The sequence below is a fragment of the Marmota monax genome, unplaced genomic scaffold, assembly GCF_021218885.2.
Source record: "Marmota monax isolate L192 unplaced genomic scaffold, Marmota_monax_Labrador192_F-V1.1 WCK01_AAM20220418_F8-fsc00449, whole genome shotgun sequence".
In the NCBI taxonomy this organism is placed as follows: Eukaryota; Metazoa; Chordata; class Mammalia; order Rodentia; family Sciuridae; genus Marmota; species Marmota monax.
In genome coordinates this window covers 274,012-297,121 of record NW_026695239.1, presented here as the reverse complement: position 1 = coordinate 297,121, position 23,110 = coordinate 274,012, and the positions used below count along the sequence as shown (strand labels likewise).

At 37.1% G+C, this 23,110-nt stretch overlaps 1 protein-coding gene across 1 annotated transcript; it reads left to right on the top strand.

Annotated features, from left to right (window-relative positions):
• Window positions 1-146: 146 nt before the first annotated feature.
• On the top strand, window positions 147-22,809 carry LOC124089792 (C-type lectin domain family 4 member A-like). Its single transcript, XM_046440010.1, has 5 exons — window positions 147-228; window positions 20,015-20,166; window positions 21,552-21,615; window positions 22,086-22,089; window positions 22,701-22,809. The coding sequence occupies exons 1-5, from the start codon at window positions 147-149 to the stop codon at window positions 22,807-22,809; spliced, it is 411 nt and encodes a 136-aa protein (XP_046295966.1).
• Window positions 22,810-23,110: the final 301 nt, after the last annotated feature.

The following is a 23,110-nucleotide window of genomic DNA, read 5'->3' as shown; positions in this document are numbered from 1 at the left end:
TAGGGATATATGTCTATTTATTACTTGGGCTCTCATCTAGTTTGGTTGTAGAATAATTTGTTCTCAGGTTGGAATCTCACGTGTAGTATGTTTTAAGGAAAATATTGCATGAGATTTTTGAAAAAAGCAGAAGGTTTCTTCCTAAGATGGCTTTGGGAACAAACTATGCAGAGGTGAGTTTACAAAATGAACTGAAGTCCTCTGGCACCAACTCAAATACTCCTGCAGGTAAAAATCATTTTCCAGTGGTCAAAGTGAATTGTGAGGTGAAGGATGAAGAGACAGTTAATAAGCAGGGCAGAGGTCATGTTAGTTTCTGTTTCTCTGAAGTGATCATGTCTGTGAAACCCAGGAATCTCTTGAGGATTGTGCTGCATGTAGATAGAAATGAAGGTGTTGTAGAGTTGCAAAGTGGGATAAAATAGATCCATAATACTTTCTTTACTATTATTATTTACAATAATAGTAATAGTTTGAATTTTCTTGTGTATCCTTCCAGATATAAATATATAAAACTGTGTGTACCTATATTTCCAGAACTGAAAGAATATAATACTGAGTTTTTATCCCTCAAGATTGACAATACATACTTTTAAGAATATTGTGTCTCTTTTTTTGGTGTTTTTATCTTAATGGAATGTGTCACCACTGGCCCTCTCCCCTTTGGTGGTGACCAATTTCAGGGTTTTGTATATCCTAGGAAAAATTGCTGTAGCATGAAGCTATACCCTTAGTCCAGAAAATGATTTCTAACAATGGAACAGTGACTAAAAAGAGTAATTTTATCTTAAAAATATAAAATTTTGTCAGAAAGTTTTATCTTCTATAGCATACTTGCAAATTGGACACAATCTGAAATATTATCTAAATATGTAATGAAATATTAAGAACCATATTAAAATATTTTTTAAAATATGGTGAAAAATGTTCATGAAACAATATAAAAGAATATAGTGAATCAGAAATCTGTAAATATGTAAGTCAAGAGATGGAAAAATGTGCATATATGTTGTAAATACTTCCAAAATTGCTGAAGGGACATGTGACAAACTTTGAAAACTATCAGGACTCTTGGAGATCAACTAAATGTATTTTCCACTGTGAGATGGACATGAATTTTTGGGGACCAGGTGAAGAATGTTATGTTTTGAATATGAGATATGCCCTGAAAAGCTTGTGGCAATTCAGGAATGTTCAAAGATAAAATAGTTATGAGATTTATAACCTAATCAGTGCATTAACTAATATATTTGACAGATTAATAATTAGAATGGATTACTGGTTGGTAATCTATTATTACCAATATTAAGAATAGTTATTTTCAATGATAAACATTTGAGTTTTGGAGTATTTTATAAAGTTTTTATAAATGAACATCATTTATTTTTTCTTATTTCAATTTTCATTTGATTTCAAATATTCATGGTATTAGTGATTGTGCTTTATTGAAGAAAATTGAAAAGTAGAAGAGGAGGATATTAGCTTTTCTGTCACTTTGACTAAAATACCTGATAAGAACAACTTAAAAGATAAATATTATTTTGGGATCAATATTTCAGAGGTTAGTCTATGGTGAGTCAGCTCTATCACTGTGGTCCTGGGGTCAGGCAGAACATCATGGTTTTAGGGCACAGAGAGGAGAGCTGATGGCAGCCAGGTGATTATGGAAGCTTCCACTGAGATTTCAAAGGAAGACCTGAGTGTTCAGGCAAAGTGAAGCTGTGTTGGAATCCCCACAGGATTCCCTTGAGAGGGCATGCATGAAGTTGTGAAGGGGAAGCTGAAGCTGGAATGGAGATCCCAGGGATTAAGATATGCCAGTAATGTGGAATGTCTGCTGAGGAAAGGTGTTGGCTGTAGATGGAGTCAGCCTAAAAAAGAGAAAACATGGACTGCAACCAGCAAGGCCATTTAGGGAGTGCTGCAGAAGCCTTTTGAAGATTACATCACACCACAATATTCCCCACATGGTGTACATGGAGTTACAGAAACTAATATCTGCTTGACTGAATTTTGGTTGTTTTGTATTCATCCCTTCCTTATATCCTTATTCCTCCTTTGGGGAATGGGAATGTTTACTTTGTGCCATTGCATATTGGGAATATGTAACTTACTTTTGACTATTACAGAGGCTCACAACAAAGAATTTGTCTTGAGTCTCAGAGGAGACTTTGGACTTGGTCTATTGGGAAATTTTGGAGCTTTGAATACTATGGGGCCTCTGGAGATCAACTAAAGGTATTTTCCATTGTGGGATGGACATAAACTTTTGGGGACCAATGGCAGAATGTTAAGGTTTGAATATGAGATGTGCCCTAAAAAGCTTATGTGACAATTCAGGAATGTTTGGAGATAAAAATAGTTATAAGAATCATAACCTGATCAGTGCATTAGTTAATATATTCGATGGATTAATAATTAGAATGGATTACTGGTTGGTAATTAGGTGTGGTATGGTTGAAGAAATTAGGTCACTAGGGCATGCCATAGATCATATATTTTCAATTCCATGTTTTTAATAGATGAATTATAATTATATAAACTAGTGGGATTCACTGTTACATATTTATACATGTACATGATATGAGAATATAATTTGATCAACATCATTCCTCAGTGGATTATATTTTTTCCCCTGGCTCCTTGTTTGCTCATTCTGCTTCCTGGCTATCTTGAGTTGAACAGTATTTCTCCACCACACCTTTCTTCTATGATGTTCTACCTTACCTCAGTCCTAAAGCAGTGGAGCAGACTGACCATGGACTGACACCTCTAAAATCATGAGCCCCAAATGAACTTTTCTACTCTAAAATATTCTTGTCAAATGTTTTGGTCACAGTGACAAAAAGTCAACTCATAGAGGAGTATTTGGAAATAAGGATAGAATTTATTTCTGATGAATTAATTTGATTTATCCTTCAGATCACAATGAAAACACCATTCCTCATCTGAGTAATTTTGTTTTTTCCAAGCTTCTTCTTGCCTTGTTGCTGATACTTTTCCTGCTGAAGGAACTCTTATTGTCTGTCTCTCTTATCAGTAAGTATGCCAACTGAGTCAGTTAGCAATGCCTGCCTTTCATGAACAGAAACTATCCATTAGAACCTAAGAGTTTAATATGATGCAGACATTTGAAAAATGAATATTCTCTGAGGTATGGGATAGATTTCTTGTGTTTTCATTGGGAATTTTACTTTTTCACAAATAATGGAATTCATGTTCATTGAGAAAATTTGAAGAGTTGATATGTGTGTATGGGTTGATGTTAGAGTGAAATTAATTCGTCATCAGTTCTATAATAGATTCTGTGTGAAGATACATCTGTATTTCCTTAATAGCTTTTATAAGGCAAGTCTTATTTGACTTCACAGACATATTTTTGGGTGATGAGGTGGACATGAAGGTGATGGAAGGAAATATTCCAGAAAGAGTTCCCAGTGAATTTCTTTCTAATAATTTTTGTCTGGCGCATTGTGAGATCCCAGGAAAAATCAATTTACCAAATAGGTGGATTTATGCATATGCCATATTTCAGAGCTCATCAAGTTTTCAAAAGTCACAAAACTCAGCATTTATTAGGGTAGATATTTGATTCATTAATTTGGTCATTTGATAAGTAACAATGGTCATACATATTGTTTACTAGGCGCTGTGTTAGAGAATCCAGAAATAGCCACAGCCACTGGTCTCAAGATATGAAGAGAATAGTCAAATACACAGTGCTGTACTGGGGTTGTGGCTCAGTGGTAGAGCGCTCACCTCACCTATGTGAAGCCCTGAGTTTGAACTTCAGCACACATAAAAATAAATAAATTAAATAAATAAAGTTATTGTGTCCATCTCCAATCAAAAAAATATTTAAAAAAATATAACCAGTGCTTACAACACGAGATGAGAAGGGTTGTGCAGGTAAGAAGTGAGCACAGGAGGCTGAGATCGTGTTCTTAAGTAGGAGATAGCTACATCTGTTAGTATCAAAATGACATACACACATTATATTATAATATGCAAGATTTGGGGGCAATATAAACATGCCTGACGAGGAACATATAGTGTGATGTGAAAAACTATGAAATAAAGTTGTAGGTGGCCGATATAAACTGAATTCAGATCATGGGAAGGAAAAAGATGGCGGCAAATAGAGTGCGTCACCCCCATGTACCGCATCACTGCACAGGTGAATAGCGAGTTTAGAACGGCCAGAAGCTATATTGTTGGGAATTTCCAGCAAAATTGGGGTGCACTGAAACCTAGAGGAAGGATTTCCAACACCCGAGGATCAGTTACTGTGGCTCAATCGTGAGTGAACTGTGCACCTGGAGATTCAGGCTGATTGATCGGCGGCCAGCCCTGCAGCTGGAGCCTGCATGCTGACATGCCAGCAATGCAGAGAAATAGTGCTACGGATTCTGTGGAGTCCTGCCAACTGTGCCCTCACAGTGTTCCAGGCTGAGTTCTGGGTTTGAGATGGGGGAAAGAAACAGTCCAGATCTGCCCTCCACACCGGACACCCCACCAAGGAAGCCAGTGGCCACCATCTTGGAGAGCTGATGTCACCATCGCCAGTTTCTGACAGATCCAACCTCTTCCACACAAGTTCAGAGATAGAACAGGTGTGGGACATTTAGCCCTTCTCCCATACAGCGGGGAAATTGCATAAAATCTCTCCCCAGCTTTCTGGGGGCGTGATTATCCGAGTGAGCATGAATAGAGGTGTGGGGAAAGGTAAAGGCACCTGACCTCCAACTCCCCCCTCCCACCAGTGGCAAAAACGAAACCTGTCTCGCCAGCTCTTGGAGGAGTGGCTATTGGAGGGAATCAAAACAATAGGGGGCCGGTTCCCAATATCCATGCTCCACATCCAGGACACTGCAGGCCCAGAATGTACCTTGAACTACGGAGTGGTATCACACTGGGGAAGGCCTGTCTAGCGGGAGAAGTGAGGATACTAGAGCCTAGGAATAAACCTAATTGAACAGGATTGGAGAGACACCAGTTGGGGGAGGAGGGAGCGGCCTCATACGGATTGTTTCCTACAGCTGGAGGGCAAAATCTTGGTCTGGAAGGCACAGCACCACCTACTGGAAGCGAAGAAAATAGAAGCCTAACAGTGCTTTTACTTTTTTTATTTTTTTTTTAATTGTAATTTTTATTTTACTTTATTTTATTATTTTTTTATCATTTCTTCTTTTTCTTTTCTATTTTTTCTCTTTCTTTCTTCTCTACCTCTCTCTTTTTTTGGTTTGCTTACTTACCTTTTCCCTATCTTTCCTCCCAAGCATGACCACTCTGATTATGTGTAATTTACTAAATGCAAATAGATGAATATTACAAGATGGTCTATAGTCCGCCTAAGCCCTTAACTACCCCCAAGTACTCCTGCCTATTCTTTTGTCAATATCCGCCTGCATTTGAGCAACCCCCCAAAGAAGCTAAGATATACTAATCTCCATACCATCAAATTGCCCGATCTTAACATAAAATCCTAAGTTCAAACCTCAATTTTCTATATGCCATCAAAATCTGTAGGCCTTTAATGAATCTAATGAATTTACCTTAAATCACAATTAAATCCAACATCTCTAAACATTGTCTCCCAACACAAAGGAGAGATCTTGGAGCTATACAAAACTAAAACAAATTTATAGGAGAAAACAGAAACACAGTAGTCAAACAGAGTTGGAAAGTAATGTGAGCACCATGAAAAAAAAACAAGGGAAAAAAGGATTACCAACAATTCAGGATAACTTATATTTACAGGAGAACCTAGAGGCATCAGAAAAATGGACAGAGAAAGAACTCAAGGCATACCTGACTCAGATGGAATGGAATCTTAAAGAAGTCATTAGACAGCAAGTCCAAACAATGAAAGAATACTTTGAAAATGAATTACATAATCAGATTCAAGTAGCAAAAAATGAACTCTACTAGGAGATAGAGATTAAAAAAAAATCAAACAGTAATCCTAGAAATGCAGGAAACCATAAACCAAATCAAAAACTCAAATGAGAATATTACAAATAGACTAGATCAAATAGAAGTCAGAACATCAGATAATGAAGACAAAGTTTATCAACTTGAAAAGACTATAGCCAACGCAGAAAGGCTGGTAAGAAACCATGAGCAAAACATCCAAGAAATATGGGATGTCATAACCAAACTTAAGAGTCATTGGGATAGAAGAAGGTATAGAGGTCCAAACCAAAGGAATGAGCAACCTATTGAATGAAATAATCTTAGAAAACTTTCCAGACTTGAAAGATGGAATGGATTGCCAAATTCTATAAGCCTACAGGACTCTAAACATAAAAAACTGTAATAGACCACCTCCAAGACACATTATTATGAAGATATCCAACATACAGAAAAAGGAGAGAATATTAAAAGCTACAAGAGAAAGGAGGCAGATTACATTCTGGGGTAAACCAATTAGGTTAACAGCTGATTATTCATCGCAGACGTTGAAAGGGAGAAGATCCTGGAACAACGTATTTCAAATGCTGAAAAATAATGGATTCCAACCAAGAATATTGTATCCAGCAAAACTAAGCTTCAGGTTTGAGAATGAAATTAAAATATTTCATGATAAACAAAAGTTAAAAGAATTCGCAGCCAGAAAACCAGCACTGCAAAGCATTTTGAGCAAAACACTACAAGAAGAGGAAACGAAAAACAGCACCCAAAACTAACAGTGGGAGGTAACTCAGTAAATGGGGGGAAATAACCAAAGAGGAAAAACAAGCCAAATTAAAATATATAAATAAATATATAAATAAACCACCCCATTCACAATATCCTCAAAAAAAAAATACTTGGGAATCAACCTAACAAAAGAGGTGAAAGATTTATACAATGAAAACTACAGAACCCAAAAGAGAGAAATAGAAGATCTTAGAAGATGGAAAAATATACCCTGTTCATGGATAGGCAGAACTAACATCATCAAAATGGCGATATTACCAAAAGTTCTCTATAGGTTCAATGCAATGCCAATCAAAATACCAATGGCATTTCTTGTAGAAATAGAGAAAGCAATCATGAAATTCATATGGAAAAATAAAAGACCCAGAATAGCAAAAACAATGATATGCAGGAAGTGTGAATCAGGCGGTATAGCGATACCAGATTTCAAACTATACTACAGAGCAATAGTAACAAAAACAGCATGGTACTGGTACCAAAACAGGCGGGTGGACCAATGGTACAGAATAGAGGACACAGAAACCAATCCACAAAACTACAACTATCTTATATTTGATAAAGGGGCTAAAAGCATGCAATGGAGGAAGGATAGCATCTTCAACAAATGGTGCTGGGAAAACTGGAAATCCATATGCAACAACATGAAAGTGAATCCCTTTCTCTCACCATGCACAAAAGTTAACTCAAAATGGATCAAGGAGCTTGATATCAAATCAGAGACTCTGCATCTGATAGAAGAAAAAGTTGGCTCCGATCTACATATTGTGGGGTCAGGCTCCAAATTCCTTAATAGGACACCCATAGCACAAGAGTTAAAAACAAAAATCAACAAATGGGACTTACTCAAACTAAAAAGTTTTTTTTTATCAACCAGAGAAACAATAAGAGAAGTAAAAAGGGGGCCTACACCCTGGGAAAAAATCTTTACTCCTCACACTTCAGATAGAGCCCTAATATCCAGAGTATACAAAGAACTCAAAAAATTAAACAATAAGAAAACAAATAACCCAATCAACAAATGGGCCAAGGACCTGAACAGACACTTCTCAGAGGAGGACATACAATCAATCAACAAGTACATGAAACAATGCTCACCATCTCTAGCAGTCAGAGAAATGCAAATCAAAACCACCCTAAGATACCATCTCACTCCAGTAAGATTGGCAGCCATTATGAAGTCAAACAACAACAAGTGCTGGTGAGGACGTGGGGGAAAGGGTGCACTTATACATTGCTGGTGGGGTTGCAAATTGGTGTGGCCAATTTGGAAGGCAGTATGGAGATTCCTGGGAAATCTGGGAATGGAACCACCATTTGACCCAGCTATTGCCCTTCTCGGACTATTCCCTGAAGACATTAAAAGAGCGTACTACAGGGATACTGCTACATGGATGTTCATAGCAGCACAATTCACAATAGCTAGACTGTGGAACCAACCTAGATGCCCTTCAATAGATGAATGGATAAAAAAATGTGGCATTTATACACAATGGAGTGTTACTCAGCACTAAAAAATGACAAAATCATAGAATTTGCAGGGAAATGGATGGCACTAGAGCAGATTATGCTAAGTGAAGCTAGCCAATCCCTAAAAAACAAATGTCTTCTTTGATATAAGGAGAACAACCAAGAACAGAGCAGGGAGGAAGAGCATGAGGAAAAGATTAAAATTAAACAGGGACAAGAGGTGGGAGGGAAAGGGATAGAGAGGGGAAATTGCATGAAAATGGAAGGAGACCCTCATTATTATACAAAATTACATATAAGAGGATGTGAGGGGAAAGGGAAAAAACAAGGGGGAGAGTTGAATTACAGTAGATGGGGTAGAGAGAGAAGATGGGAGGGGAGGGGAGGGGGGATAGTAGAGGATAGGAAAGGTAGCAGAATACAACAGTCACTAGTATGGCAATATGTAAAAATGTGGATGTGTAATTGATGTGATTTTGCAATCTGTATACGGGGTAAAAATGGGAGTTCACAACCCACTTGAATCAAATGTATGAAATATGATATGTCAAGAGCTTTGTAATATTTTGAACAAACAATAATAAAAAAATAATTCAGATCATGTTATATACTATCAAATTTTTTTGATTTTTTCCCTTAAAGTTATTTTATAAAATATCATTTGCTACTTAATAAACAAGTCTAAACCAGTGAATTGAAACAACTATTTATTTAGCTCATGCATCTGTGCCTTGGCAATTTAAATTGGTTTCAGATGGGAGTTTCTTTGGCCCTAGCTGAACTCACTCATGCATATGATGTTAGGGACTGATAAAAGGCAACTTGACTTTGAAGAAGAGCATGTCAACTGGAATGAAAGGGACAATTTTACCACATTTTCATCATATTCATCAGGCCAGCCTGGGCTTGTTTACATGGCCACTTGCAGACTTTGAAGATGGAGGGTGAATGGAAACAAAGCACATTAAAGTTTTAATTTGGAACTAGCCTGGTTGCTTTTGCACATTCTATTGGCTACATGAAGTCTTGAAGGCAGCTCATATACTATTAGTGAAAAAACATACCCTACTTCTTGATTGGAGAGGCTACAAAGTCACATTGCAAAGGGGTCTAAGTACAAGAAGGGTGGAACATTGAGGCCAGTGTGCAGTGTGTCAGTGATGTGGAGCCATTGTGGAATTTTGGGCAGGGATTTGACATAATCAAATTTGACTTAAGGAGGCATGCATTTACTGAGGTGTGGAAATGGATTTAGGAGGACAAAGGTGAAGGTAAGGAGAGGCATTATTTTCTAGAAAACAGACAGAAGTAGACAGCATTGTGTTGAGTAAGATAAACCAGACTGAGAAAGTCATTGGTTGTATGACTTCTCTCATATATGATAATTTGGGAGCAAAAAAAGAGAAAAAGGGGTCAGGTCTCATGAAAATTGAGGGAAAAGTAGTAGAGTAGAGGTAGGGTATCAGGGTTAGAGAAGAGGGAAGGAAATTGGGAGGTATTGGGAAATGAAATTGACCAAATAATGTTATGTGCGTGTATGACTATGTAACAGTGCCTCCTATTGTGACATATAAGTATAATGCACCAAAGAGATGCTAATTCATCATCCCCTCAGAAAAAATTGAGAATCTCATTTAAGGATAGTGTTAGTGAAGAAAGAGAAGACAGGTAGCTTTGAAGGGTAAAGAAGTTATAATCAAGGAGACCAAGGCTTGATGGATATTGGTGATTAAAGGACCCAGAGAGGTTAAGTGTGGATATAATATTCTGACCTTGTAATCTCAGCAGTGAAGAAGTTGTTCAAAGGTAAAGCAGTATAGGATGAATAGCGGGTTTGTTTTGAGAGATGATTATTTACATTTTGTGCAAAATGTGTTAACTCACAAGGTACATATCCAGTGGTAGGCATATTTACCTGGATTTTAGGACAGAGGTCTGGAGTTTTGGAAGTCATTTACATAATGATAGCAAGTCCTACCATGGGAATATATGCTATCACTCCAGAAGGGATTTTAAACTAGCAATAGGGATTAGGGTAGAACTCTTGGAAACACCACATTTTTTTAACATGGTGAATGTAGGAATAGGATAAGAAGCAGCAGTAAGGAAGATGAGGCAGGAACAGGAGAGACCACGGTACCAAGAGCTAAGGAGGAATACCTGGGTGAATGATTACAAGAGGCCATTAGAAAATGACTAATAAATGGTCCTAAAAAATAACTGATGATCCATTTTATGCATGGTTTAATGAAATGATGGAAGCCATAGCCAGAATGGAGTGGGTCAAGAAACAAATAGGAGGTTAAAGGGAAAGAGGGAATTTAATTTCTAGCAGTAGTGTTTATTAACTCAAGGCCTTGCATATTCTAGGCAAGTGCTGTGATACTGAGATACTACTACAGCCCAGAAAATTGAATTTCTAGCGGTGGGGGTGAGTTGGTTCTAAATTGCTAGAGATACACAAAAGAGATGAAGAACAATGTCCTCTTGATCAATCTTTGGGCTGTTGAAAATCTTTTTTTCTGTTCTTTGAGATCACACAGAATTGTTAAAATTAGCAAATTCTTCTTTCCCCCAAAGTCCCAGGTTGTGTACTTCCTTAAATAACTTCCACTCCCACCCCACAAAATTTAGCCTTGGTTTGCATCTTGGGTTACCTCTGGAAGGAGACTATGGATAACATCCTTCAGATTCCATTATGATGGAACTTTTATGTCTTCTTTCAACTTCTCATCTTTTAGTTATTCCTGGAGATACCTAATATTTCCAAAGCAGTAGGATTAGGATTCCATTGTCTGAGGAGTCATGGGGAAAGTTTTTCTATCAGGCTCTGTCCAATTAGGTAATTGGACATGTGTAGATTTTGTCTATAGAATGTAAGAAAGCAATGTAAAGAGCAATGACCTCATGCTACCAGAAAAATGATTGGTTTTTACTCCATTTTCCATGTTTCTTTCAAAAAAATTCTCAGCTTCTTGAAGACAAAAATTATAAAATATTTATAAAAGAAATGACTCACATAAATTTGAAGTGTGTAAGAATCAATTCAACCATGGAAGGTAAAACTTCTTGTACCTAGAATTCAGTTGCTGACTGTAGTATGTAAGATTCCCAAATCAATATTTATGATTTCCAGGTAGAACACACTAAGAAGTGGAGTCTCACTGTCATTGTAAGCTACAAGTGTACAATCATAAAATCTAACATTCTTTTTTTAAATTTTAGTTGGAGATGGGCACAATATCTTTATTTATTTATGTCTATGTGGTCTGGGGATCGAATACAGTGCCTCACATGTGTGAGGCAGGCACTGTACCACTGAGCTACAGCCCCAGCCCTATAAGAATTGTTTCTACCTAACATTGTTATATGGATATTGAAAGTTGTCCATGTGAAGCTTGATTTGGAAAAGAATATATTGCCATTGTATTTCTTCAGCCAGTTCTTCTTTCTGAGTTTTCTGTGCAATGTTTTTCTCACATGTCAGGCAAACAATTTGATAAAAGTGAGGAGGAATATATTATTGTGAATGTGATTTTTTACCTTTAATTAGGGAATTTTAAAAGCATTTGTAATTTGACAGAAAAATTGAGCAGATAATATTAAATGGTTCTATTTTAACCCTACCTTGCACACACAGTGCCCATTATTTTTAAGCTATTCCTAAGTAAGGATATTTGTTACAATAAATGAACTAATATTAATGATTTTTTCCCCTTTGGTACTAGGAATTGAATTTGGGGTTTCATACATGCTAGGCACATCTGTATCACTGAGCCACTTTCTTAGCTCAATGTTCTTGATTTTCCAAATTTTTAACTCTTGTTCTTTTTCTCTACAGAATCCCTGAAGTCCCTCACATTTGATTTATTTGTCATATTTCTTCAGGTTCCTCTTTGCTATGATATTTTTTCATATCTTTCTGTTAGATGACTCTGACATTTAGGGGAACACCATTCTGTATATTATTGGTTATCTGTGTTATCTGAAGTTTTTATAGTGCTTATAGGAAGATCATTTGTTTTGGGGAAGAAGGTCACAGATATAAAATGGTATTCATCACATTAGTTCCAGGGTATATATTATCAAAGTCAATGTTGACTATTGATGCTGAACTTGATCACCTGAGGTAGTGTTTGTCAGGTTTCTCATTGTAAAGCTACTTTTCCCTCTCCTATTCCCACACTATACAGTTCATAAGGAGGTTGCTACATGCAGCTAATGTTTTATGATGGAGGAGTCATGCTCCCATTTATTAGGGTGGTGCTGGGAGGCCCCCAACCCCCGCAGTTGATAGTTGGGATCCTGAGACAGGATCTCAAATATTAACATGTCCTGTATTTGAGGCAGGAAGGCAGCGAGTTTACCATGTTTTAAATTTCAAAACAGTGAAGCAGCTAAAAGAGGCTGTAACAACCTATGGTCCTCAAGCACCCTTCACTGTAAGCATGGTCGAATCCATTAACAACTTGAACATGACGCCAGCAGATTGGGCTAATATGTGTAAAGCTGTGCTAAATGGAGGACAATACCTGTTATGGAAGGTTGCCAATGAGGAATTTTGCAAGGAGATGGCTAGGCAAAATGCAGCAGCTGGTTATCCTCAGAGAAATATAGATATGTTGTTAGGAAAGGGACCTTATGAGGATCAGCAGCAACAAATTGCATATGATCCTGGTATATACGCACAAATTGCTGTAGATGCAATTAAGGCATGGAAGACTTTACAAGGACATGGAGGTTTACAAGGTCAATTATCTAAGGTAATACAAGGAGCTAATGAACCTTATGCTGAATTTGTAGATAAGCTTATTCAAACAGCTACCAGAGTTTTTGGGAATACAGAACAAGCAATGCCATTACTAAAACAACTGGCTTATGAGCAAGCGAATCGTTGGTGCAGAGATATCATTAGACCATGGAAACATGAAGATTTAAACACATATATTAAATTATGTAGAGACATTAATGAACAAGAGTAAGTCATGGCAGCTGCAGTAAAACAGGCTTTAGATGCCAGAGACATTAATGAACAAGGGCAAATTGTGGCAGCTGCAGTAAAACAGGCTTTAGATGCCAGGCCAAGAACATGCTACAATTGTGAACAAACAGGACATTTTAAAAGGAATTGCCCCATAGGAGGAGGGTTTAACAAAACTAGATATCAAAGGAGTAGAATACCAGGTATTTTCCCACGATGCCATAGAGGGAGACATTGGGCTAATGAATGCCATTCTCAAACCACCATAGAGGGTACTCCATTATCAAAAAACGAACAAGGACCAGGTGTTTATCCACGATATCATGGAGAAAGGCATCAGGCTCCATTGCCAAAAAATGGACAGGGGGGCCCAATGCTCCGGGGCCCAAAACCACAAATATACAGAGCACTGGAGGAACCCAGCAACCCTGTCAGGGTAGTGCCCAGGACACATTTTCCATCAGATCCCTCATCAGACAAACCAGAGGGAGTGGAGGGTTGGACATCTGCGCCTCTGCCAGAGCAGTACTAACTCCAGAAATGGGAGTTCAAATCATTCCCACAGGGGTAAAAGGACCTCTTCTCAAAGGAACAGTAGGCTTATTATTGGGACGCAGCTCTTCTACTCTAAAAGGACTTATGATAAGTCCTGGGGTAATTGATCCCGATTATGAAGGTGAAATAAAAATTATAGCCAGTTCTCCAAAGGGTATATCAGTAATTTCACCAGGAGATAGAATAGCACAGTTACTAATAATACCCAGCCTATATGACAAATTTTCCAGTCGTGCTGTAGAAAGAGGTTCCAAGGGATTAGGCTCCACAGGTGTAGATTGGGCTATGCTTTCTTTAAATTTAGATTCTCGCCCCATGCTAAAACTAAATATTCAAGGACATGAATTTAATGGGCTACTGGATACAGGCACAGGCCTTAGCATCATCTCTTGTCAAGAGTGGCCAAAACATTGGCCATTACAACAAGCCACTCAAATGCTTCGAGGCCTAGGAGTGGCGACTAATCCCCATAGAAGTGCAATGGTATTAGATTGTAAGGATCCTGAAGGATGTGAAGGAACTATACAGCCATATGTATTAGATCATCTTCCCGTAAATTTATGGGGACGATATGTCCTAGATCAATTATGTTTGACATTAACAGATAACATCAATCAAAATGCACCCACTATTATGGCTAGACAAGATTTTAGGAAAGGAGAAAGAGTAGAAAAACAAGAACAAGGTATAGCAGCACCAATACAAATAGATCAAGGAACAGACAGACATGGGTTGGATTTTCAGAAAGGGCCACTGAGACAATAAAAATTACTTGGAAATCAGAAAGACCAGTATGGGTTCCTCAGTGGCCCCTGACTAAAGAAAAGATACAAGCAGCGCATGACCTGGTCAAACAACAATTAGCGGAAGGACATATACAACCTTCTGTATCTCCCCATAATACTCCCATTTTTGTCATCAAAAAGAAATCTGGTAAATGGAGATTATTGCAAGATTTAAGAGCCATTAATAATGAGATGGTTATTATGGGACCTGCTCAATCAGGGATTCCTCAATTGTCTGCTTTGCCAAAAACCTGGTATGTTTTAGTTATAGATATTAAAGATTGTTTTTCTTCAATTCCAATTCATCCTGAGGATAGTCCACGTTTTGCATTTACTATCCCTGCACTGAATCATGAAGGTCCTGATCAGAGATATGAATGGAAAATACTCCCTCAAGGGATGGCTAACAGCCCAACTTTGTGTCAAATTTATGTTAACAAAGTAATCCAACCACTTAGAAATCAAAATCCTGAACTACAAATATTTCACTATATGGATGATGTATTATTAGCACACAAAGATAAAAACACATTGCTAGAATGTTATGCTACACTTACAAACTTATTAAAAATTATAATCTAGAGATAGCAATAGATAAAGTACAATTAAATTTTCCAATTAATTATTTAGGAGTTCTATTATCCTCAACCATGGTCCGTCCACCAAAAATTCAAATACGAGTAGATCAACTCAAATCACTTAATGACTTTCAAAAGTTATTAGGAGACATAAATTGGATAAGGCCTTATTTAGGTATACCAACAGGAGAGTTGGGACCTTTATTTGATATCCTAAAAGGTCCATCAGATCCAAATTCACCCCGAATGTTAACGCCTGAAGCAAGAAAGGCATTAAAAATTATTGAAACATATATGGAAAATATGCATTTGGATAGAATTGATATAAGTTTGCCTTTATTATTTATTGTACTACCAACAAAAATATTACTACAGGAATATTTTGGCAAGAAGGTCCATTATTATGGATACATTTATCTTATTTTCCTAACACTATTCTTACTAGGTATCCTGAGGCTGTAGGACAATTAATACTCAAAGGAATAAAAGCAGCAAAGGGAGTGTTTGGAATTTCTCCCAATAAAATTATTACTCCATATACTATGAATCAAATAGATGAGTTAGCTAATGAGTTAAATACTTGGGCAATAATCATGTGCAAATCTAATGTTTCATTTGATAACCACTTACCATCTAATCCTTTATTGTCTTTTTGGTCATCGCATCCTGTAATTTTTCCAAAAATGACAAGAAAAACACCTATCATGAATGCTCCAAATATATTCACTGATGGATAAAATAATGGTACAGCAGCAATAGTTACACCTGATCAAACTTTTACATTTTTAGTACCCAAACAATCAGCTCAAAATGTAGAGCTTAATGCAGTATTACAAGCTTTTGTGATGTTTAAAGATTCTGTATTTAGTTTATTTTCTGATAGTCAGTATATAGTTAACGCTATAGTATCCCTTGAAGATGCTGGTAGGATTTCCCCTTCCTCTACTGTTTTCTCTTTGTTTTCCACTATACAAAGTCTAATCTGGGACTGAAAAGATCCATTCTTTATAGGACATATCAGGGCACATACAGGATTTCCTGGAGCCCTTAGTTTGGGCAATGATTTAGCAGATAAAACTACACATGACATACATATTTTCTCTACACTAGAAGAAGCTATAAATTTTCATAAAAAGTTCCATGTCAATGCTAATACTTTACAAAAGCGTTTTAAAATAACTAAGGAACAAGCTAGACAAATAATAAAACAATGTCAAAATTGTGTGACTTTTTACCACAAGTTAATCTTGGAGTCAATCCAGAGGATTGATACCTAACCATATTTGGCAGATGGACGTCACACACTTGCCAGAATTTGGAAAATTAAAATATTTGCATGTTACAGTTCATACTTCTTCTGGATTTTTGATGGGCTCCCTTCATGCCAGAGAAAAAACTAAAGATGTTATAACTCATTGCTTACTAAAATTTGCCACTGTGGGTGGTTCCAAAACAGTTAAAAACAGATAATGCCCCTGGTTATACTTCTACCTCTTTTAAACAATTTTGCTCAACATTTGGCATTACTCATATAACAGGAACCCCATACAATCCACAGGGACAAGGCATAGTTGAAAGAGCTCATCAAACTATTAAAATGTACTTATTAAAGCAAAATGAAGGAATTGGGAAGGGGTATATATTCCCCAAAGATAAACTTAAAATAATCCTTTTTACTCTAAACTTTTTAAATTTGGATTCATTAGGACTTAGTTCTGTGGAAAGGCATATGTGTCCAAAAAATGTGCATAAGCCCAAGGTACTTTGGAAGGATATTCTAACAGGACAATGGAAAGGTCCTGACCCAGTAATTGTCTGGAGTCGGGGGTCTGTTTGTGTGTTTCCACAGGGAGAACAGCAGCCGATTTGGATTCCAGACAGATTAACCAAGGTCCTGACCCAGTGATTGTCTGGAGTCGGGGGTCTGTTTATGTGTTTCCACAGGGAGAACAGCAGCCAATTTGGATTCCAGAAAGATTAACTAAAGCGATTTCTATGGACCAAAAAGAAGATGATTTGGCTCAAATCCATAACAACTGATATCCAAAACTCCAGTTTGGCTATTCTTACATCTGCAACAGAACCAGGATGCTTTTTTCAATATCTATTTTATTATTGCCCTTTGCCATATCATGAAGTTCTATTTTGTTTTTTGAGCTCATACAGACCTAGGTTAATATTTTGCTGATCAGGTCTATTTTTTGACTATAGTTTTTAAACATTGCAATGGAGATTTCACCTGTAAAATGTTATAAGGCCTTTACTATAATGTTATGTGTTGTATGCATTATATTATGTGTGCACACTTGGGTTTTGTGTTATATGTTTGAATGTATGTATGTCCATATATCATATATGATGAGCGTTCATGATAAAATGGATCCAAATATTTTTTTTCACGTTATTTATATGGTTTAATTTAAATTGGGTAAACAACTGTTGAGAATTGTTTTAATATGTAAACAAAAAAGGAGGTTAACAGATCTGTTTGTTTACTTTCACCTTTCCTTTTCATTATATTTAATAATTCTCTTAAAGACAATGTAAATTGTTAAGAAAATTATTTTCTTTTAGTGCCTTCTGTAATGTTACATAATTTTTTCTTTAGCCATTATTGCCAGAATTCCTATCTTCATCCCAGTGCTGGTGAAGTCAAAGATAAAACCAGTGGTTTTATCTCACTGAACTGCTTGCAGAACTTGCCTGGACACATTGTGAACTCACCTGTATGCATTGTGAACTATCTGTTGGTGCAGCGACTTGTGGTAGTGTTGGGGTATTTTTGCTGATGATGTCATCGGTGGTACAATTTTTCCAAAAGGAGCCGTCAATTGGCTTGGTGTATCTTCCTCCCTTCTGCTTGTCATGATCATCCAGCTAAAATTTGGGGGCCAACAGAGGTGAGGCAAAGAACCTCACCCCCCGCTGGTACAAAGACCTCTCCACAGGTGTGGCTGTATACTGGACCGGTAGTCAGTGACGGGTAAGATCCAATTGCAATGGTACCAACCTAACGGGTAAGGACCATATGTACTATTGGACAACCTAAGGCAGGCACGGTCCCTAAGCCACATGCTTGTTGTTTAAACAGAGAGGGGGAGATGTTGAGAGCCACAGCCGAAGGGGCCCCAGCAAACTTCCAGCTGCCGGCTGATGATTGGCTCACAGCGGCCCCAGCAACATCTAGCTGATTGGCTCCTCTGCGGTGATGCTCATTGGGCTGTTTCCCTGCCCTTTCAGACCACGGAGCTGCTCATTGGGGGACTTTTTTGGCTCCGCCCACATGACCCAGCCAATCGGCCTCAAGAGCAGGAGGATTGTGGGAGGTGGAGAGAGGCTTGTGTTGGAGAGAGAGGCCTGTGGGAAGCCGGTGGTGGCAGTTGGGGCTCTGAGGGTTTTTCCTGAGAGGCTGTTTTGTTTGGCGTGTGTGGTTCTAAAAATAAAGTTAGTTTCTTTTGACAAGTGGCTCCTGATTGTGCCCAGCCAGACTGCTGGAAAAATGGCCATTTTGACACAAGTTGTTCGTCACCCCCCGGTTATTTTGCTGCAGCCGGACTGCGGCAGATGGTGGCCCGTACGGGGAGCCCCGGGACACGCAGGGGTAAGTGACGAAAAAAAGCTGCCCGTCCATAGATAGGACGGGAGCAATCTGCTCGTCCCTAGGCAGATAGGGTGAGAGGAAAAATGGCCATTTTGACACAAGTTGTTTGTCACCCCCCGGTTATTTTGCTGCAGCCGGACTGCAGCAGGTGGTGTATTATGTTAGTGCTCTCCAGAGGAACAGAAGCCATATGAATATGAATATTTATTTTAAGAACTTGACTCATGGAAATGTGGGGGCTTGATAAGTCCAAAATTTGATCTGGGTAACTTTCATGTTGAAGACTCAGGAAGGAGTGGCAGATGGAGGCCAAAGGAAGTCTGCTAAGCTTTTAAAATATTATTATATTTTTCAGTGATAAAATTTCCATTTTTTACATGTTTTTTTGTTGAGTCTACTTTATTGTTTCTTTTTTATTAAATTATTTATTCATCCTAATTTGTTATACATGATGGCAGAATGCAATTAATTTCATATTACACATGTAGAGCACAATTTTTCAAGTCACTGATTGCACACAAAGTATGTTCACACAATTCGTGTCTTCATACATGTACTTAGGGTAATGATGTCTAACTCATTCCACCATTATTCCTAATCCCTTTCTCCCTCCCCTCCCCACCATCCCTTTTGCCCTATCTAAAGTTCCTCCATTACTCACGTGCTCATTAGCTCCCCCCACCCCATTGCCATTATGAGTCAGCATTCCTTTGTTTCTTTTTTGGGATGGTGGTATACTTTGGGTACTGGAGATTGAACAGTGGGCTACCAAACCCCTGAGCCACATTCCAGCCCTTTTATTTTTTATTTTGACATGGAGATTTTCTGAGTTACTCTGGGCTTTTCCTTTGTTTCAAGATTGTGTGAATATTTTTGTTGAAGCATTTTTATCATGGTTGCTTTAAAATCTTTGCTAGATAAATTGAACATTTTTGTTATCTGAAATATTTTGGTGACTATTGGTTATCATTTTTTTTACTAAGATGAGAACTTACTGGTCCTTGGTATGATTAATTATTTTGTATTAAAACTTGGTTATTTTTATTTTGAGGTTATGGAGTCTAGGTTTTATTTAAATATTATATTTTAGCTGTTCTATTTCCTGATACCAGTCCAGCAGGTGAAAGGGGATTCACACATTATTGCCTGGTTGAGGCAACTTGGCTCCTTGGCACCTGAGGAGAGGGGTCTCATAGCAAGGAGACTCCTAATATATAACATATCTGGGTGAATACGGGAGCTGCAGCTTTCATGCTGTTTTCCTTGGTCTGTAAATTTAATAATATACACACTTTAAAAATACACTTTCATATAATGCACCTATTTGCCCTTCTTGCCTATAAAGGAGAAGTCTGGAGCTGTTGCCCAGAGAATTGGAAGTCATTTAGTTCCAGTTGCTACTTTTTTTCTACTGATAAAAAATCTTGGAAGGAGAGTCAGGAGAACTGCTCTAGAATGGAGGCTCACCTGGTGGTGATCAACAGCAAGGAAGAGCAGGTACTTTCTAAGGGACAATGGAGTCATGAGCCTGTCTGATTTTTGTATATGTTTTTGCTAAGAAGGAGTATTGATGCTGTGGCAGAAGACTTTTCATAAGACAGATAGGAGAGGCTCCCTCAGCCTTCACATTCCACACCTTGTACCTTCTTCAGTGTAACTAAGCTACCCCCATGGAAATTGTGGCATTCAACATGTAAGACCTAGGGGTTTAGTGAAAGGATGAAAATGTTTCTGTGTATAATAGCAGTTTGCTATTCCAATATATAACTGTTTTATGAATGATCAACTGCTTAACCAAAAAGAGAATTAATTTGAATAGGCAAAGTTAAATCAACAACTCACAATCAGCAATCAGGAATAAAATTTTAAGAACTATGAAGTGCTGGTTGTTGTGGTGCATGCTTGTAATCCCAGGGGCTTGGGAGGCTGAGACAGGAGGATCTCAAGTTCAAAGCAATCCTTCGCAATGTAGCAAGGAGCTAAGCAATTTAGCAATACCCTTTACCTATTGAAATATAAGAAAGGCTAGGGATATAGTTCAGTGGTTATGAACTCCTGGGTTCCATTTCAGATACCAAAAAAAAAAATTCGTGATATAATGAAAGTAAAGTGATTAAATTTGTAAGAATTTTCTGATGCACAACTTTGAAGTATGTTCTCCCAGTGAAAAAAAGAGGGAAATTGAATTTGAGATGAGAATTCATTATGATTATAGATAGGAATTGCTTCCATATTTAATAAAATTAAGGCTCACAGTTGATTTCTTTGACCCTTTTGTGCTCAAAGACCTGCAGTTCTGAGGTACCTATCTGGTTATTCCTGAACCATCTCCTTTTGTTTTCATTTCTGTATGACCATAAAGAGTTTAGTTGAAGGGCTGCGGATGTGGCTTAGCAGTAGAGCACTCGCCTAGCATGTGCAAGGCTCTGGGTTCGATCCTCAGCACCACATAAAAATAAATAAATAAAAACAAAGGTATTGTGTCCAACTACAACTAAAAAAAATTTTAAAAAAACCAATTCAGTTGAAAAATCACACTGTACCTTTAAATATGTATAATTATTAGTGGTTAGTAAAATCTTCAAAAATATAAAGAAGATGAAAATGTTAACTATGCCAATTTGATCATTATGTACTGTGTATATGTGTCAAATTATCATGTTATCTGATAGATTTCACAATTAAAATAATAAAGAATAAATAAATCACCAAAATTATTTTAAAACTATTTATATTGGCGAATTATATTTACAAATGATAGTGGACTTCATTCTGTTTTGTTAATACCAGTAAACAGCATGATTTGACAAACAAAAAACCAAAACTCAGTTCAAGCTGCATATCTAAAGCCTATGACTTTTTAAATTTTCCTTTTCCTTTAGGATTTCATCACTCAGAATATGGATAAAGGGACTGCTTATTTTGTGGGGCTATCAGATCCAGAGGGTCAGGGTGGATTCTACTTCGCTTTTAAAAACTCTATTTATTCTCTATATTTTAAAAATCAACATACTTTATATACAGATATATGAAAAATTGTGGTATATATGTGTATTAAGAATTATAATGCAAAAAAGAGTATATTTATAATGGCATAATTTGGCATGAACATACTTTATATACACTTACAAAAAATTGTGCTGTATATGGGTAATAATGAGTGTAATGCATTTAACTATTGTCATGTATTTAAAAATAAATAAAAATTCTAAAAAATCATGTTTTAAAAGATTATTGCAATTATTATGATTTAATAGTTCTCATAAAACAATAATCCCAAAGTTGTATACTATTACAATATGTCATATTCATGTAATAATCTTTAAAAGCATTTAAGTACATTAGTATACTTCCACCTTTGATCTTACATCTTCTTTGTGAAATATATGGTGCTGTTATTCTGGCTCTAATTTTAGATAGGCAAACTGAGAATCTAAGAAATTAAATTACCTGACCAAGAAAACAGGAATAAGTAGAAGATCTAGAGATTCAACTAGTTGTTCAGATTCCAAAATCATCCCATTTAAAGTGGGAAAAAAAGAACTATATCGATAAATGGGAAGATGGGACTTCTCTTCATCATATAAGAAAACTCCATGGAAATACAGTCGCCTGGTAACAGGATCTATGTTTAGAGAGGAGCCTCTGGATCACTTTTGGTAAAATATTTAGTGCAATAGGGTATGAGAAAATATGAGTGATATGGGTGCAATTTTTCAAGGGAAATACTAGATGTGTTGGTGGAGGAGAAACTGGATGAGAATCAAGAAAGGGTTGATCTGTGCATATCTGACTTTGACTTCCACACAGTTCCACCTCAGCTTCTGGCCCCTGTTTTCACACCCCCCAACCCCTGCACTTTTAACTCTTTTAAAATTTATTTATTTATTTAATATGGTGCTGAGGATCAAACCCAGTGTCTCACACATACTAGGCAAGTGCTCTACCACTGAGCCACAACCCCAGCCCTGTCTCTAAGCCCTTTAAAAGCAGTCTTGAAAGAATAAACTCATTCTTTTTCTTTGTTTCAGATTCTGGTATCTAGGTGAGCCAAGTAATAGTGAAGAGCATTGTGTTGTGGTAAATTATCGTAGACAATGGGGCTGGAATTATATTCTTTGTGAAAGTGTTGAACTATAAGTTTGTGAAATGATGAAGATCTACTTATGAATCAAACACTTTTCATGGACTTGTGTTTGGATTTGCATCCATTATTCTAGAGCTAACTCATAAGTTTTTCTTTATATGAACTTCATTTCCAAAATCACTTAGGTAAGTGGTCCACTATTCCACTTTTGAGAAAACTTTCCACATATGTTTGTTTATTAATTCATTTGCTGATTCATAAAATGAGCATTCTCCATGTATCAGAGAGTACACTGGAGACTTCTTTTGTACACACATAGAAGGCACTTGAGTTTGTTCCCTAATTTCTGTCTGA